Source organism: Ipomoea nil, unplaced genomic scaffold (assembly GCF_001879475.1).
Source record: "Ipomoea nil cultivar Tokyo-kokei standard unplaced genomic scaffold, Asagao_1.1 scaffold2780, whole genome shotgun sequence".
NCBI classification, from domain to species: domain Eukaryota; kingdom Viridiplantae; phylum Streptophyta; class Magnoliopsida; order Solanales; family Convolvulaceae; genus Ipomoea; species Ipomoea nil.
Window position 1 is genome coordinate 334,506 of NW_017619208.1, and position 16,726 is coordinate 351,231.

The following is a 16,726-nucleotide window of genomic DNA, read 5'->3' on the forward strand; positions in this document are numbered from 1 at the left end:
TCACTAGACCGCCAGAACCTCCGCCGACGCTTATTCTCACTCGCTCACCTACCCGGGGCGCTCATAGGGGCCGGGGTGGCAGAGGTTATGTTCCAAACAGAGCTGCGGCTGAGCAAGAGCATACTGTGGTCAGAGGTTCTAATAGAGGAGGGGTTGTCTTGGCCTACACAGTACGCCAGACAGATTTGCGTCACGAGTCTCCCATCGTAGCAGCCTTTGAGAACACCTACAAGGAAGTCCCACCTGACTTCGATAATGCCCTGGAACCAATGGTGCATCAAGCTCTGGCTATGCAAGAGGATGTTGATCGTTTTGATCTTGAGGATTATGAAGCGGATTCCCGCTTGCGTCCATAGACGCGTGTTTGGTTTTTCTTCCCGTTTGTTTTATGATTATGTTATCTTGGAATTGTCAGGGTGCTGCCTCGGCTTCGTTTAGGCGCATCCTTAAACAATTTTTGCGTTTACATAAACCTTCTTTGGTCTGTCTCTTTGAATCCAAGGTCTCAGGGGCGCAGGCCAATGAAATTTGTTCTTCTTTTGGTTTTGATGAATGGATTAGAGTTGAATCGGTTGGGTATTCAGGGGGAATTTGGTTGTTTTGGAATGACACGCTCTCAATTGAGATTTTATATACTCATCCACAATTCATTTCTTTTCAGGTGACTGAGATTGGTTCGCTACCTTGGCTTATGTCGGCAGTCTATGGCAGCCCTAACTTGGCTTTGAGAAGGCGGCTCTTCGCGGACTTATCGGGACAGTTTTTTGAACCCCAGGGACCTTGGTTAACGGTGGGCGACTTCAACTCCATCACTAACCGAAGTGAAGTTAATGGCTCGGAGTCTTTCACATTGTCCAGGTGTTCGGCTTTTAACAGCTGGATCTTTAGGGAAGGTTTGGTTGATCTAGGCTATTCGGGCTCGATCTATACTTGGATGAGAGGGATCGATACACCGTCTTTCAAAGGAGCTCGTTTGGATTGTGCTTTATGTAATATAGAATGGAACCTTCGATTTTCTGCTGCAAGTGTTACTCACCTCCCCATGATCGGGTCTGACCATTCGCCATGCTCATTTCTACAACTGTCCGGCAGCCGTTCATCAATAGGTTCAGGTTCAACATGGCTTGGGTAATGCATAGTACTTTCCAGGCCTGTGTTCAATCAACTTGGAGGAAGGATCTAGATTTAAACACGAACATAGCAGCGATGGCCCGAGCCTTTACTGTGTGGAATAAGACAACCTTTGGCAACATTTTTCTGAGAAAACAATACCTGCTGGCAAGACTTGATGGAGTGCAGAGGAGTCTATCCGTAAGAGTAAGATCAGACTTAATTAGATTAGAACGCAGGCTACGCAAGGAACTCAAGGAAACACTCCACCAAGAAGAACTTATGTGGTTTCAATGTTCAAGGGAAGAGTGGATCAAGTCTGGGGATCGTAACACTCGTTTTTACCAAGTGGCAACAACTATTGGAAGAAACCAAGCCAAAATTAGTTTCTTAAAAGATGAGGATGGAAGGGTAATATCGGAGGAAGATGCAATTAGGAAACATGTCCGGGAATACTTTATTACCCTCTTTTCCGAAGATTCTAGGAATACTATCCAAAACCTACATCATGGATTATTCCCCTCTATTTCTGATTCTGATTGGCAGGCGGTTTACACCCCTATTACTTTGGAAGAAATCAAGTCAGCCCTCTCGGAGATGGCATCTTGCAAGGCACCGGGCCCCGATGGTTTTACGGCAGGTTTTTACCAAAAGGCTTGGCCTACTGCAAGTGAAACTCTCTGCATCTTTGTCAAGGACTTTTTTGAGAACGGCACTTTGCCTCCTGGTTGCAACGACACTCTAATCTCCCTCATCCCGAAGGTGCAACATCCCGATCAAGTCAAGCAATTTTGTCCCATTGGCTTGTGCAACGTAGCCTATAAATTGATTACCAAGATTATGACATTGCACTTAAAAGACATTTCCAGTAAACTAGTGGGTCCTCATCAGTCAAGCTTTATCCATGGCCGACAGATCGTAGATAATACTCTCGCTTACCAGGAGATTCTACACTCCCTAGGAAATAAGAAAGGAAGATTAGGATGGATGGTTCTAAAGGTTGACCTCGAGAAGGCATACGATAGACTCTCTTGGAGTTTTATCAAAGATACATTGCAGGACATTGGTTTTAATCAGTCTTGGATCAGGAATATCATGCAATGCATCTCGACCTCCCGGCTTGCAGTGCTTTGGAACGGCCATCAAACAGACTGGTTCACCCCGGAAAGGGGAATTAGACAGGGAGACCCTATTTCCCCTCTTTTGTTTATACTATGCATTGAGAGGTTGAGTCACATCGTCGAAAAGTCCGTTAATGATGGACAATGGAAAGGTATAAAACTATCTCGTGAAGCCCCTAACTTGACTCACTTGTTTTTTGCAGACGATCTGGTTTTATTTGGGGAGGCCACTATTCGCCAGGCTTTAGAGATGAAAAGGTGTCTCGATTTGTTTTGCTCTAGCTCGGGCCAAAGTGCTAGTCTATAGAAATCTTCGATATATTTCTCCAAAAACACAGAACTAGGAATGCAGCAGAGTATCATAGATTCTCTACGAATCCCAAGTGTCCTAGCCTTGGGTAACCATTTAGGACTGCCTTCTGTGCATGGCAGGTTGAGTACGGACTCTTTCAATGGAATTCTGGAGAGGATCCACTCACGCCTTGATGGGTGGAAGTCCAAGACCCTTTTGCTAGCCGGACGACACACAATGGCTCAGTCAGTTCTTTCGGCCATCCCGTATTACAGCATGCAATCCATGTTGCTCCCGGTGGGAGTAATTGAGTCTACAGAAATGCGCATTCGAGGCTTCCTTTGGGGTAGCAAGGAAGGTGAAAGGAGGTGTCAATTGGTGAAATGGGATGTTGTCATCAATTGCAAGGCGAATGAGTGCTTGGGTATCAAGAACCTTTAACAAATGAATTTGGCATTTTTAGCTAAGCTAGCGTGGAGATTTTTCCAGGAAGAGGACTACCTTTGGATTAAGATCCTTAAAGCTAAATATGGAGCTGACCCGGCTGTCTTGTCCTCTTGGCAACTGAAAAGTAGTAGCTCTAATGCGTGGAAAGGAATTCTTCGAGCCTTACCTATCATCCAAGGTGGAATCAAGTGGCATGTAAGCAATGGAAGATCAACCCGATTTTGGTTAGATGTTTGGTTAGAGGAGTCTCCTTTGCTAGATTTTGGCTCGAGGCAAATAGCTCCCTCTACACTAAACAACACTGTGGCAGATTATTGGATTGCGGGTGTGGGTTGGAATTGGGAGCTGCTCGACCAAATCCTTCTTGCCAGAAATCTGAGTAGGCTAGCTACAGCAGTTCTCCATGAAGATTCCCAAGTCGATGATCGAGCTATATGGAGCATGGAGGCGAATGGTCGATTCTCTGTTAGTTCAGCCTATGCGGCAGCTCTAAATGCTCCAACAGAAATCGACGCTGCGAAATGGAATAATCTCTGGAGTTTGAAACTTCCAAACCGGATCTGTACATTCCTATGGCTTTTGAGACATGACAGGATCATGACAAATCAGAATCGAATGAAACACGGCTTTACTGATAATGATAACTGCTGGTACTGTGGAATAATTTCTGAGGATTCTGATCATATACTTCGATTTTGTCCAATAACAGAAGAAGTTTGGAAAGCCACCTTACCGCAGTTGCACGAAGGTACTCGTCACTTGCCCCTGGTCGCTTGGCTTGATGAAGGTCTCTTGACAAAAGGTGGTGGAAGAAGGCCATGCAACGATAACATCACCTTTGTTGTCATCCTCTGGTGGCTGTGGAAGTGGCGCAATGAGGCCATCTTCAAGGGCATAATCAAACCTCAAAAATCTAAAGTCTCCATGATCTTATCTCAATCTGAGGAGATCAATTCTGCCTTCTCAAGATCGAAAGGCTCGCAGGTTACTGATAACCCCATGGATTGGAAGCTGCTTCACTGGACTAAACCTCCTGAAAGCTCTGTTAAACTGAATATAGATGGAGCTGTTGCCTCCTACTCGAATCTGGCTGGCTGCGGTGGTGTAATAAGGGACTCATCAGGTGTTTGGAGGACGGGCTTCATGGCCAAACTAGGCATCTGCACCCCACTGAAGGCTGAAGCTTGGGCGATTCTGAAAGGGGTCCAGTTTGCTACAGCTAAAGGCTTTAAGAGTGTTTTTATTTAATGTGATTCACGCGAAGCTGTCGACTATTTGATCAACCCTAGACCTCCTAGTATTGCTGCCCACAATGTACTCGAGGCTTGTAAGAAGGAGCTCCGCCACTTTGATTTCTGGGCACTCAATCCGATCTTTCGGGAGCAAAACTGTGTGGCTGACACTTTGGCAAAGATGGCCCTAGACCATGATTTTGGACTCCTCTCACTAATCCCCCTGATGAGATTAGAGATCTCTTAGATGATGATAGGTCTGCCCTCCCTATTTGGCGTAATGTGTATCTGTCATTGTAAACTTTGTATTTCTTTTCGGGTTTCCCCATTCCTTCTTAAATAAAAAATAATAATATTATGGTTATGTTAAGTAATATAATAGGAAAGTTTTTATATATTTACTATTAATATATTTTTGACATGTATTTCCAACATGCTGTTTAGGACCAAATGGATATTGATGTAGTGCGCCCCGAATGTGCAAATTGTGTATAAACTCATATAGAGTAGGAATGCATTTGATTAGAATTTTGTGAACAATATTTAGACTTGGTGATTGTACTAATGAATTGTTCATTGTATATTGAAATAGATGATGAATTGTTGTGTATTTTGAAATATTTTACTTGTAGGAGATGATTGTACTAATGAATTGATGTTTTTGTATTTATGGTGTTTGGATAAATTATTATTATTATATCTCTATCTCTATCTCTATCTCTATCTCTTTCTCTATATATATTAAAGCAAAATGATTAGGAAAAAAATTTCCTTCCAAAGTGTGAGAGCATTTATCGTATTCACATTAATTTATAAATTCATGTAATTTTAATTACAAATCAAATCAAATCAACATAATTATTAAATTAGTCAACATAACATGTCTATATCATTAATTTATAAAAGGGAAAATGGCACTCCCACCCCCCCCCCCCCCCCCCCCCCCCGAATTATCCATGTAAGCACATTAACCCCTCAATTATTTTAAAAGTAGTGGTTTTCCCCCCTGATATATTAAATTGACATTTCTTCCCTTAAAATAAACATTTTATTTATTTTTCTTATCCAACAAATTATTGTGTATACGTAGGGATGACCACGGTTCGATTCGAATGGAACCGGACACTATAGCAATCGAATTAAAAGTTTCCGGTTATGATTCAAATATAAAACCCAATATTTGGATTTCAGTTTATTAAAATTATGAATCGAAAAAATTAGATCCTGAACCGTGAATCGGCGGTTACGGATCCGGTTCGCGGTTTTGAACCGTCTTTATTTAATTTTTTTTTTTATTTTAAAATAGTCTAAATTCAACAATAAATGTATTTTATTTTTTTTTTCAGTTCCGAACATGAACCAGCCGTGCCGGTTCACGATTTTAATAAACTCTAAATATCGGGTTTCGATTCTAAATTGTAATTAGAATATTTTAGTTTGGTTGAAATAGTGTCTGTTTTGTTTGAACCAAATTGTGGTCATAATTTGTTAGAGAAGAAAAATAATTGAAATATTTATTTTAAGGGTAAATATGTCCAGTTAACATTTCAGGGGGAAAAACAGCCACTTGAATAATTCAGGCGGGGAAAGTGCTATAAGTATATAACTCAGGGGGAAAAAGTGTCATTTTCCCTTTATAAAATATTGCATATATTATATATTATATATTATATCTCTATCACTTCTCTTCTATTCTCTTCTCTAGCTCTATCTCTATATATATTAAAGCAAAATGATTAGGAAAAAATTTCCCCTAATCATAATTATCATAAATAATTAAATAAAGATGAAAAGAAAATCAAAGTGAATAATAAGCAAAAAGATTTTAGTGGATAGGAAAGTAATTCACAAAATTAAATGAGTAATAATTGTTGATTCATAATTGAGAATTAACATTGCAATAATTATGTTATGTTTCTAACATTAATTGATTGGAGATAAATTTAAAATTCAGAATCAATATTTACATGAACATCTACACCTACTTCAACACTATAAATAAACCATCATCCACAGGACCACAACCAATACTATAATTATGTTTTGGTCGTGGCTGGAATTGAGAGGATGGTTGTGGCTAGAATAGGGAGAAGAATATTTCTGGGAGTTTAAATCTCTTATAGAGCTTTATACTGTGCGATTTGGGGAAGATGAATCAAGAAATGCGCAGTAGACATGAAGAAAAAGATGAGGATAAAAATCATACCTTGCTTCTAAACCTGGGGCTTCGATTCTTGGATCTGTTCTTTCTTGGAAGCCGAGGCAACTGTTAGCCGTAGCTCATGAACGCGAAGAAGAAGAAGTAGCTTACGTAAAAAGACTATTTTGTCCTCATGAATAAAAAATTTTAAAAGGTTTAAGTTTTTCCGGCCAATTTCCACCGGTGATTTGGCCAGAAGGATCAAATCTGCTAAAAAAAGTATAGTTAAAGGACTAAATTGTTAGTTTTAAAAGTCATGGAGCGAAATTAACATGCCCCCTATAGTCATAGGACCAAAAGTGTAATTTACTAATTTGTTAAATTAATAATACTCCGTGCATCGCACATGACACTTACTAGTTATGCTTAAAATAAAAACTTGTGAAAGACAACGGTTTTAAACCGTTGTCTATGAATGTGCGACAAAATACAACAGTTTTTAACTGTTGTCTTTGATATATAAGATAACAGTTAAAAATCATTGTTTATGCGCGTAACTTTTAACAACACTCAATAGACAACAGTTTTTAATCATTGTCTTATATATAAAAACAACGGTTAAAAAGCGTTGTCTATGGAGTAACTTTCAACAACACTAGTTTCAACAAGACTCAATAGACAACGGTTTTTAACTCTTGTCTTATATAGAAAAGACAACGGTTAAAAACCTTTGTCTATGCACGTGAGTTTCAACAACACTGGTTTTAAGTTTTAACAACACTTAATAGACAAAAGTTTTAACCGTTGTCTTATATAGAAAAGACAATAGTTAAAAACCGTTGTCTATGTGCGAGACTTTCAACAATACTAGTTTCAACAACACTAAATAGAAAATGGAACCGTTGTCTTATATAGAAAAGACTAGTCAGGTTAGGAATGATAAAAGGTAGATTTACAATAATACTGAGAGTGGGAGAAAGAATTCTAGTGTAACTAGAATACAAAGTCCTAATACGCCCCCTCAAGTTGAAGGTTTTATAGAGAAAACATTGAGTTTGTCCCTTAGATCATTGAACCTTGTTGTGGTTATGACTTGGTGAAAATGTCTGTCAGTTGATCTTTTGTAGAGATGTAGTTTACTTGCAGTTCATTTGATGGTACTTTGTCGTGAATAAAATGGTAATCTATTTCAACATATTTGGTTTGAGCATGAAACACAGTATTTGCACACAAATAGGTAGCAGCACCAATGTTGTCACACCAAAGTTTTAGTGGTATTTTGCGTAGTAAGACGAAGTTGTTAGTCCTAGTGCGAGGGGTTACAAGTCTAGAGGGGGGGGGGGGGGGGGGGTTGACTAGAATTGTATTATTTTCAAAAGTTCAACTATTCGACAAGCTAACCGAGTGGTTACTCATTCACGCTATCGAAACATTGAGTTTAGAGTTTGCACAACGGAATAAAAATTTTAACCTCTTTTTAATACTTTGCATGTAATTTGTAATCTTGTCAAAAGTTAGCAGTTTGTGCGATGATATGCAGTGTGTAAAAAGAATAGAGAGAGTTTTTATAGTGGTTCAACCAAGTCAACCTACTCTAATCTTCTCCTTGAATTCCTAAGGAGTTTTGCACTAATCCCTTTAGGGGGCGTTTGGTTCAAGTCATATAAGATAACCAAGTTTATATTTGCTTGGTAATATAAGATTCCCATGTTTGGTTCAGGTTATGTAACTTTTCCAGTGAATGTTAGATAACCTCCGTATTAAGTTTTTAGCTATTGGAAGGGAATGTGAGATACCCTCCAATTTCTTTGGTAATCTCACATTCTCTTGTCTTATTATTAATGTTGGGCTTTGGACGTTTTAATCAATTTATCTTATTACCGTTGTCTTATTTACATATCTTAGTTTTAAACCAAACACAGGAATCTAACATTCCCAGTAATCTAACATTCCCTAAGGTAATCTAACATTCCGTGAACCAAACACCCCTTAGTACAAAAGACGAACACTCAAGCCTTGAACACAAAGCCAACCTTGAGTTTCTCAGGTTTTTCAACTCCACATAAGTTTAATCCGCCTCTTTCTACTTCTACCGAGTAGAGATACATGTTTTTCAAAGAAAAGATTCTCTGATCTTCCAACTTGAAGACTTGGCTCTTGATGTTGAACTTGATCTTCACTTTGAGCAGCACAAGCTTCTATTTTGGATTTTGCATTTTAGCTTTAACTCTCTCACACTGGTCGCGTAAATGGAACTTGAAAGCTTTTGAATCACTTGAGTATTTTTCTCTTAATTGACCAACCTCTTCTTCAGTCTTAAATGAAGATATTTATAGGGCAATGACTAGCATGTAAATCGAAAGGTTACTTTATGTGTCGGATTTTTCAGCCGTTAGACCACCTTTTTAGCTGAACTTTACTTTTATTCTATTTCTATTGTCTAGGATTTTTTAGGAAAATCACTCTAGGGATGTGTACCTAGGACTCTCTTTACCTTGGCCACATTTTCTCATAATGTTCTTGTGTTTAAGTTTTGAACTGTTTGCTCAAAGAATGTCTTGAGCAGTCCTTTCGAACAGTTAACTCTTACTATTCGAGTTGATGCTTCGAACCTTAACACTCATAACCTTTTGGTTTTGAATAGTTGTCCATACTAGTCGAACTCTTTCTTATAATCCCCTACTATTCGAAAGGTAGACCCTTCCACTATTCGGCATGTGCAACCTTTCGGTCTTACACTCTTCGACTCTTCAATTTTTTGACTTTTCGTCTCGAAGTCTTCTGGTCTTCAACTCTTCAAAGTTCTATCTTTTGACTATCCAAAACGTAACTATTCGAGTTACCATTCAGATTATTCGAATTGAGTATTTGAGTTTATAAGTCTAAGAAATAAAATAAATTGGGGACTAAAATTTCCTAACTTTTGGTATCATCAAAATCTAAATTATACTTTTTCCTAGCAATTTACCCTCTTGTAATGATGTCAAAACCTATACGCATATTATGAGGTGGTTCTTATACTTGAATTGATTTTTCATTATAATTCAACCCATAATTATAGTTTTAACAAATATTCTAAGAAATTTATATACTTAAATTACAGAACTCAACACAACACACATTGAAAATTCTTTATTAATTAGTAATCTCAAAATATTGCTGTAAACAAAGAAAATTGAATAAAATATATTGAAAAAATTCCGGTTACATATAAAGTATCAATGCAGTGTGGGTACAAGTCTCTGAATGGTCCTCTGATTCTTCAATTAGATGCCTTGAACACTCCACCATTGAAGGGCCTCCGGAATTCAAGTGGCTTGATCTTCAAAGAAGGGTTTGTATATATAGCTTGTTCTTCATTGAAGGGCCTCCGGGTTCAAATGGCTTGATCTTTAATGGAGGTTTGGATCAACATGCATGATTGGATTGGAGGAAGGGGCTTTTACTTTCACGATCACATTTTTATTGTGATCCCTGAATAAGCTTCAAAGCTTAGAATGTTTCTATGAATTTTTCGTAGGATCTGTGATTACATAGAAATAAGATGTCCTATTTATAGCTGTAGGATAGAAGAGTTTTGATAAACTCAAACTCTTTTGATATTATCTAATTAACAAATTCGATAATATCAATATTATCCATACATAAATTCAAATATACTAATATTGATAAATAATCAATATTTATCAAAATTTAAGTGTCAACAAATGCCCCCTCGAGACTTGCTTATACACCACTTGAGAGTATATACTACTCGAAAGTATGTAGTGCAAGGAAGTCTCGACACTACAATTAAAGATATAAGGCCGTTTCAACTCGTGCCAATGAGCCTTGAAAGATATGAGGTCATTTTAACTCGTGTCAAGGAGTATCATTTAGCCTCCTCCATTTCAAATTTCATATGGGGTTTGCCCCCATACCGGTTGAAAGTGCCTATGAAGAGATGAGAGGCAGAGCGGTCCCACTGGACGTGCCAATTTGTAAACAAAGAAAATTGAATAAAATATATTGAATTCAAAATTTCGGTTACATATCAAGTATCAATGCGGTGTGGGTACAAGTCTCTGAATGGTCCTCTAATTCTTCAATTAGATGTCTTGAACACTCCATTGAAGGGCATCCGGAATTCAAGTGGCTTGATCTTCAAAGAAGGGCTTATATATATAGCTTGTTCTTCGTTGAAGGCTTGTATATATAGCTTGTTCTTCGTTGAAGGCTTGTATATATAGCTTGTTCTTCGTTGAAGGGCCTCCGGGTTGGATCAACATGCATGATTGGATTGGAGGAGGAGCTTTTACTTTCAGGTCCCTGAATAAGCTTCAAAGCTTAGAATATTTCTATGAATTCTTCCTAGGATCTGTGATTACATAGAAATAAGATGTCCTATTTATAGCGGTAGGATAGAAGAGTTTTGATAAACTCAAATTCTTTTGATATTATCTAATTAACAAATTAGATAATATCAATATTAGCCATACATAAATTCAAATATACTAATATTGATAAATAATCAAATATTTATCAAAATTTAAGTGTCAACAAATACATATTACATTAGTATGCAAAAAATTAAGTAAACATTAAAAATTATTCAATTTTTCAGCTTCAATCCATGTTGTGCTTATTGCTTCTTGTGGCTAGGGGATTACCCAGAACTAATAAATGATCATTCATTAATGTAATCCAGAAACTGTGATAATTTGTGAAAGCTTTAAGGATGTTATCTCCTTTTATTACTCCGCATCTCTACCATTTGATACATTCTACCGTTGTCATCCCATCAACTAGAGAGACTCCGCTCTCTTTGACTATGTTGAATAGAATTCCAAACAACACTTTATCCAAATCATTTCGAGTGAACTTACATAAAGATGCGAGTCGTTCTAGAATTTCCTTCTCTGTCTTCTCGGCCTCAATTTTTCTTTTCTTCTTTTCATGTTCGGCTTCCTCGACCCTTCTCTTTTGTTTTACTATTTCCGTGTTCTGGTGGTGGATGTGGTCAAGTTTGCGCTTCCTATCTAGGGACGGCAATGGGTTGGAGGTGGGTCGAGGACGACTACATCCATCAGGCCACCTTATATTTTCGATCTCCACCCATCCCCATCCCCAACCCGCATCGGGTAGACTTTTTCAAAATCCACCCCTACCCAACCGAGTGCGGGTGCTCACTACGGAAACCCACCACTTATCATCTTATTATTTTTTACTCAAACAATAATATTTAAATTACTTACATATAAAAAAGTAATAAAATTCATTAGATATATACTAAAACTATTAGGACTCTATTATCATTAGTATTTGTTATCTATTGTTACTAGTATTCGTCTTGTAATAGGTTTACTATTCGCTACTAGATATACTCCTGTACAGACTTATTATTGATTATTCAGAAATACTATATCCTCATCTGGTATCAGCAGGTTTTCTCTCTCTCATCTCTTCATGGCGCACGTCGGTTCTGATGGCGGCTCTGTTGGAAGTTCTGAACGGACCATTTCCGAGGCCGCTTGTTGCACCACTGCAGTCGGGGGTGTCTTTTTCTTCGGCGCATCACTTCGTCTCTATCAAGTTGACATCCCACAATTTTTTATTTTGGCGTACTCAGCTTCTTCCGTTCCTAGATGGCCAAGGGTTGTTGGGTTTTGTCGATGGAACGTCCGTGTGTCCTCCGTTCACTATGCCTACCATGCCGCCTGCCGAGGGGGATGCTGCTGCCGTGACTTCCGTGACTTCGTCGGCTTTGTCTTCCGCCGCTCGGAGTGCGTGGCTTCGTCAAGATAAGGTCGTGCTCTCCTTGTTTATCTCGTCCTTGTCCGACGAGATGATGCATCTCGCCATTGGTAAGTCCTCTTCTCGGCACTTGTGGGTGGCGATCGAACAGGTCCTCGGCTCGACGACACGGGCCCATGCCCTCCGGTTGGTGGGCGAGCTGCAAGGGTTGCGTCAGGGGGATGCCTTGATCCCGGACTATCTTGGTCGTGCTCAGGTGCTTATTGAGGATTTGGCGCTTGCCGGCCGCCAGGTGACGCTAGAAGATCAGAATATGTACATCTTCCGGGGCTTGCATTCCGAATATCGTCCTTTGGTGGCGTCGCTAACAAGGGGCGCTCCGGTGTCTCTGCCCGAGTTATCCGATTTTCTTGTTTCGCAGGCTTTTATTTGTGCTGACGATGGCAGTGATGTTGCTGCTGCTCCAGTCGCCATGGCGGCTCAGCGCGGTGGCGGTCGTTCGGGCGGGCAGCGGCGTGGCGGCGGCAACCGCGACCGTGGTCGCAGCAAAGGGCGTGGCCGCGGTCGAGGTGGTGCCGGGGCTGTCCAATGCCAGATCTGCTCCGGCGAGGGCCATTCGTCCGCTTCGTGCTATCGCCGGTACGATGGAGCTCCAGGGCCACGAGCGCATGTTGCGTATCTCGTGGATGATGCGGCTTCGGTTAATACTCAGCAATGGTTTCCTGATACTGGTGCGTCAAACCATGCCACTCCGGATCCATCTTTGATGTCCTCGGCGGTCTCCTACAATGGACCGGATCATCTCCGTGTTGGTGACGGTAAGTGTTTGCCTATTGTTAGTACTGGTTCATCTTCGGTAGCCGCTTCTAAAACACTGTTTCGGTTGTCTGACGTTCTTTAGTTTCCTGGGCTTTCTGCATCTTTATTGTCTGTACAACGGTTTGCTCGTGATAATAATGTCTTTTTTGAATTTCATCTTGATTGTTTCTTTGTGAAGGATCGTTCAACCAGGGAAGTTCTATATAAAGGGCCGGCTTCGGGGGGTCTCTATTCTTGGCCTGTTTCTCGTTCGAGTCCCACTGCGTTTGTGGCCTCTCGTGTCTCCTCTTAAGTTTGGCATGGTCGGTTGGGCCACCCTCATCCGCGTGTCTTGCGGGCTGCGGCAGATATTAAATTCGTGTTCTATTGAGTGTAGCTTTAGTGATAGTTCGGTTTTGTGTCGTGCTTGTATGCTTGGGAAATCTTCTCGGTTTCCCTTGCCTCGTGTCAATACTACTACGTCGCATGTTTTAGAGCTTATATATACTGATATTTGGGGTTCAACACCTTTTCTTTCTGTCAATGGCTTTCGTTATTTTGTTTTGTTTGTTGATGACTACACACGCTATGTATGGTTTTATCCTATGCGTTTAAAAACTGATGTGTATGCTATCTTCGAGCAGTTTCGGTCACTAGTTGAGCGTTCATATGGTCGCAAGATTATCTCTATACGATCCGATTTAGGGGGAGAGTATAAACGGTTGCACCGTACTTTTGTCTCTTTGGGTATTAATCATAGGCAATCTTGTGCTTATACCCATGAATAGAATGGTAGAGTTGAGCGTCGGTATCGTCACGTTGTGGAAACGGGTCTGGCACTCTTGGCCCAGGCTTCGGTTCCACAACGATATTGGGATTATGCCTTTGAGACTGCGGTCTATCTCATCAATAAAATGCCGACCCGGGTTTTGGATAATGATAGTCCTCATTATCGTTTGCATCGCTCTAGTCCTTCTTATTCTTTTTTGCGTGTGTTTGGCTGTTTCTGTTATCCTCTGTTGCGCCCATACAATCGTAACAAGTTGCAGTATCGGTCATCCCCGTGTGTATTTCTTGGTTATCCGCCTTCGTTTCGTGGCTATCGCTGTTTTGATCCTACTACTAACAAGGTATTCATTTGCCGTCATGTGCGGTTTGATGAAACCGTGTTTCCGTTTGCTTCTTCTGTCCCTTCTCAGGTCTCTAGCTCTCGCCCAATTGAGCCGTGGGGCGTTGGCGCTGTTCAGGTTGGTGTGAGCTCCGGTGTTTGCCCCTCTGGGCTGGATCCTCAACCGGAGATGGACACAGATTCCGGGGCTGCTGGTGCTGCTTCTGATTCCCGCACCGTGACTGCCGTGGCTCCGGATGGGGCAGTCTCAGGTGTTCCTAAGGCACCCAAGCGAGGTCACCGCACGGCGAAACTAGTTCAGCCTCGGTATCATGTTATGGCAACTCGTTCTCTGGGACCGACGCAGCATGTGGCTCTTATGACTGTTTCTGAGCTGACTTGTTATTCTCAGGCAGTTCGGTATCCGGAATGGCGTGAGGCCATGGATCTTGAGTTTAATGCCTTGCCTCAGAATCACACTTGGCGTCTGGTTAATCGCACACCTGGCATGAATGTTGTGGGGTGCAAATGGGTATTCAGGACGAAGCGCAAGGCTAATGGCACGATTGAGCGGCACAAGGCTAGGTTAGTTGCTAAGGGGTTCAATCAAGTCGCAGGGCAGGACTTTTTTGAGACTTTCAGTCCTGTTGTCAAGCCCACAACCGTGCGGCTTCTTCTCTCCTTGGCCGTCTCTCGCGGTTAGGTAATTCGGCAGTTGGATGTTCACAACGCCTTCCTCAATGGTAATCTTGCAGAGACAGTTTACATGAGACAGCCGCCCGGTTATGAGGACCCGTCACGGCCGGATGATGTATGCTTGTTACAGCGGTCACTCTATGGTCTTAAGCAGGCTCCTCGCGCGTGGTTTAACAGGTTGCATGCTTTCTTGGTGTCGGTTGGTTTTTCACCCTCCAAGACTGATGTTTCGTTATTCATATATACTCGTGACTCTGTCTCTTTATATGTGCTTGTATATGTGGATGATATCCTTGTTATGGGGTCTGATGCTTCGCGTGTTACTCGACTTCTTGCTGACTTAGCCTCGGAGTTCAAGATTCGTGACATGGGTGCTCCGTCTTTTTGTCTGGGCATTGAGACGGTCTCACGGGATAGTGGTTTGTTCCTTTCTCAACAACGATACATGCGAGATATCTTGAGTCGTGCAGGTATGGTGGACTGTAAACCGTTGGCTACTCCGGTTCCTGTGTCTCGGCCCGTTTCTGATTCTGTGGTTCCCTATGCCGATCCCACGCAGTATCGCAGTCTTGCTGGGGCTCTGCAGTATCTTACTGTCACTCGCCCGGATCTATCTTTTGCTGTGAATCGGGTCTGTAAGCATATGCACTCTCCGACTACTGAGCACTGGGCAATGCTCAAGCGTGTTCTGCGGTACGTTAAAGGAACTCTTCACTTTGGTCTTTTTATTCGCTCGTCCTCCTCTGTTGCGGTTCACGCCTTTTCGGATTCGGACTGGGCTGGTGATCCGGCTGACAGAAAGTCTACTAGTGGCTTTGTGGTATTTCTTGGTGGCAATCTGATTTCTTGGTCTTGTCGGAAGCAACGGACGGTTGCTCGTTCGTCTACAGAGGCTGAATACAAGGCACTGGCTGATGTGTCTGCTGAGGTCACCTGGTTGGTTTCTCTGTTGCACGAGCTTCGGTTGCCGTTGGTAGCTCCTCCCACTCTCTGGTGTGATAATCTGGGTGCGACTTATCTCTGTTCCAACCCGGTGTTTCATGCTCGTACGAAGCATGTGGAAATCGATTATCACTTTGTTCGTGACAAAGTGGCAAAGAATGAGTTGCAGGTTAGCTTCATTTCTACAAAGGATCGGCTGGCTGATGTGTTCACTAAAGCTCTCCCTGGTCCGCGTTTCTCTACTCTGTGTGGCAAGCTCAATGTTTTCGCTAGTCCACCTTGTGCTTGAGGGGGAGTATTAGGACTCTATTATCATTAGTATTTGTTATCTATTGTTACTAGTATTCGTCTTGTAATAGGTTTACTATTCGCTACTAGATATACTCCTGTACAGACTTATTATTGATTATTCAGAAATACTATATCCTCATCAAAATATAAGATAATAGAAATATTTAAATATAGTCACTAAATTGTTAATTTTTAAAAATAAACTTAATAAATTAGATATAAAAATAGTAAAAAGTTACATGAAGTTATAGAAACTTTTATAAATAATTACATACTAGTACCTATATATATATATATATATATATATATATATATATATATATATAGGGTTGACTTCACATGAGGACACTAATATATAGAGGACTATGAGGACAAATCATATCCATCCAAACCAAGAGATTTAATGGATGAGATCTTGTCCATATTTTCCTTGTATTCACGGCTAAAAATATTAAGAGGGGGCAAATGAGACATTTGAGAGCATTTATAATTATGGAAGGATTATAATTAACAAACATAGCATTTAAAAAGGAGTAAAATTTGTGGTAGAGAATATAACACAAACAAGGAACGTCACTGTAGAAGCCGTGCGTACATTAGAGGCGATGGGGCTGAGAATCTTCTGCGAACATCAATGGAGGAAACCGCACCCAGGTACTGAACCTGCAATGAACGACGATAACGAGACAACTTTGGAACCCACAATTGACGAGGAAATCGTGAAAGACTTTTCCAACGCCATGGTCAACGGTAAGCTTCTAAACTCTGCGAATGCAAAATTTTACGTGAGAGAAATTCTACGATGCGTGAGTGCGA

The 16,726-nt window shown here is 40.8% G+C and overlaps 1 protein-coding gene and 1 long non-coding RNA gene across 2 annotated transcripts; one reads left to right on the forward strand and one right to left on the reverse strand.

Annotated features, from left to right (window-relative positions):
• Positions 1-394: 394 nt before the first annotated feature.
• On the forward strand, positions 395-1,132 carry LOC109157416. The gene has a single exon (XM_019305325.1). It carries the CDS (start codon positions 395-397, stop codon positions 1,130-1,132), a length of 738 nt encoding a protein of 245 aa, XP_019160870.1.
• A 3,488-nt stretch (positions 1,133-4,620) lies between these two features.
• LOC109157409 lies at positions 4,621-16,498 on the reverse strand. The gene is made up of 3 exons (XR_002050232.1): positions 16,488-16,498; positions 16,040-16,045; positions 4,621-4,827 (listed from the first exon to the last, which is right to left on the reverse strand). It is a non-coding gene; the product is annotated as an uncharacterized LOC109157409 (long non-coding RNA).
• Between the last annotated feature and the right edge of the window lie 228 nt (positions 16,499-16,726).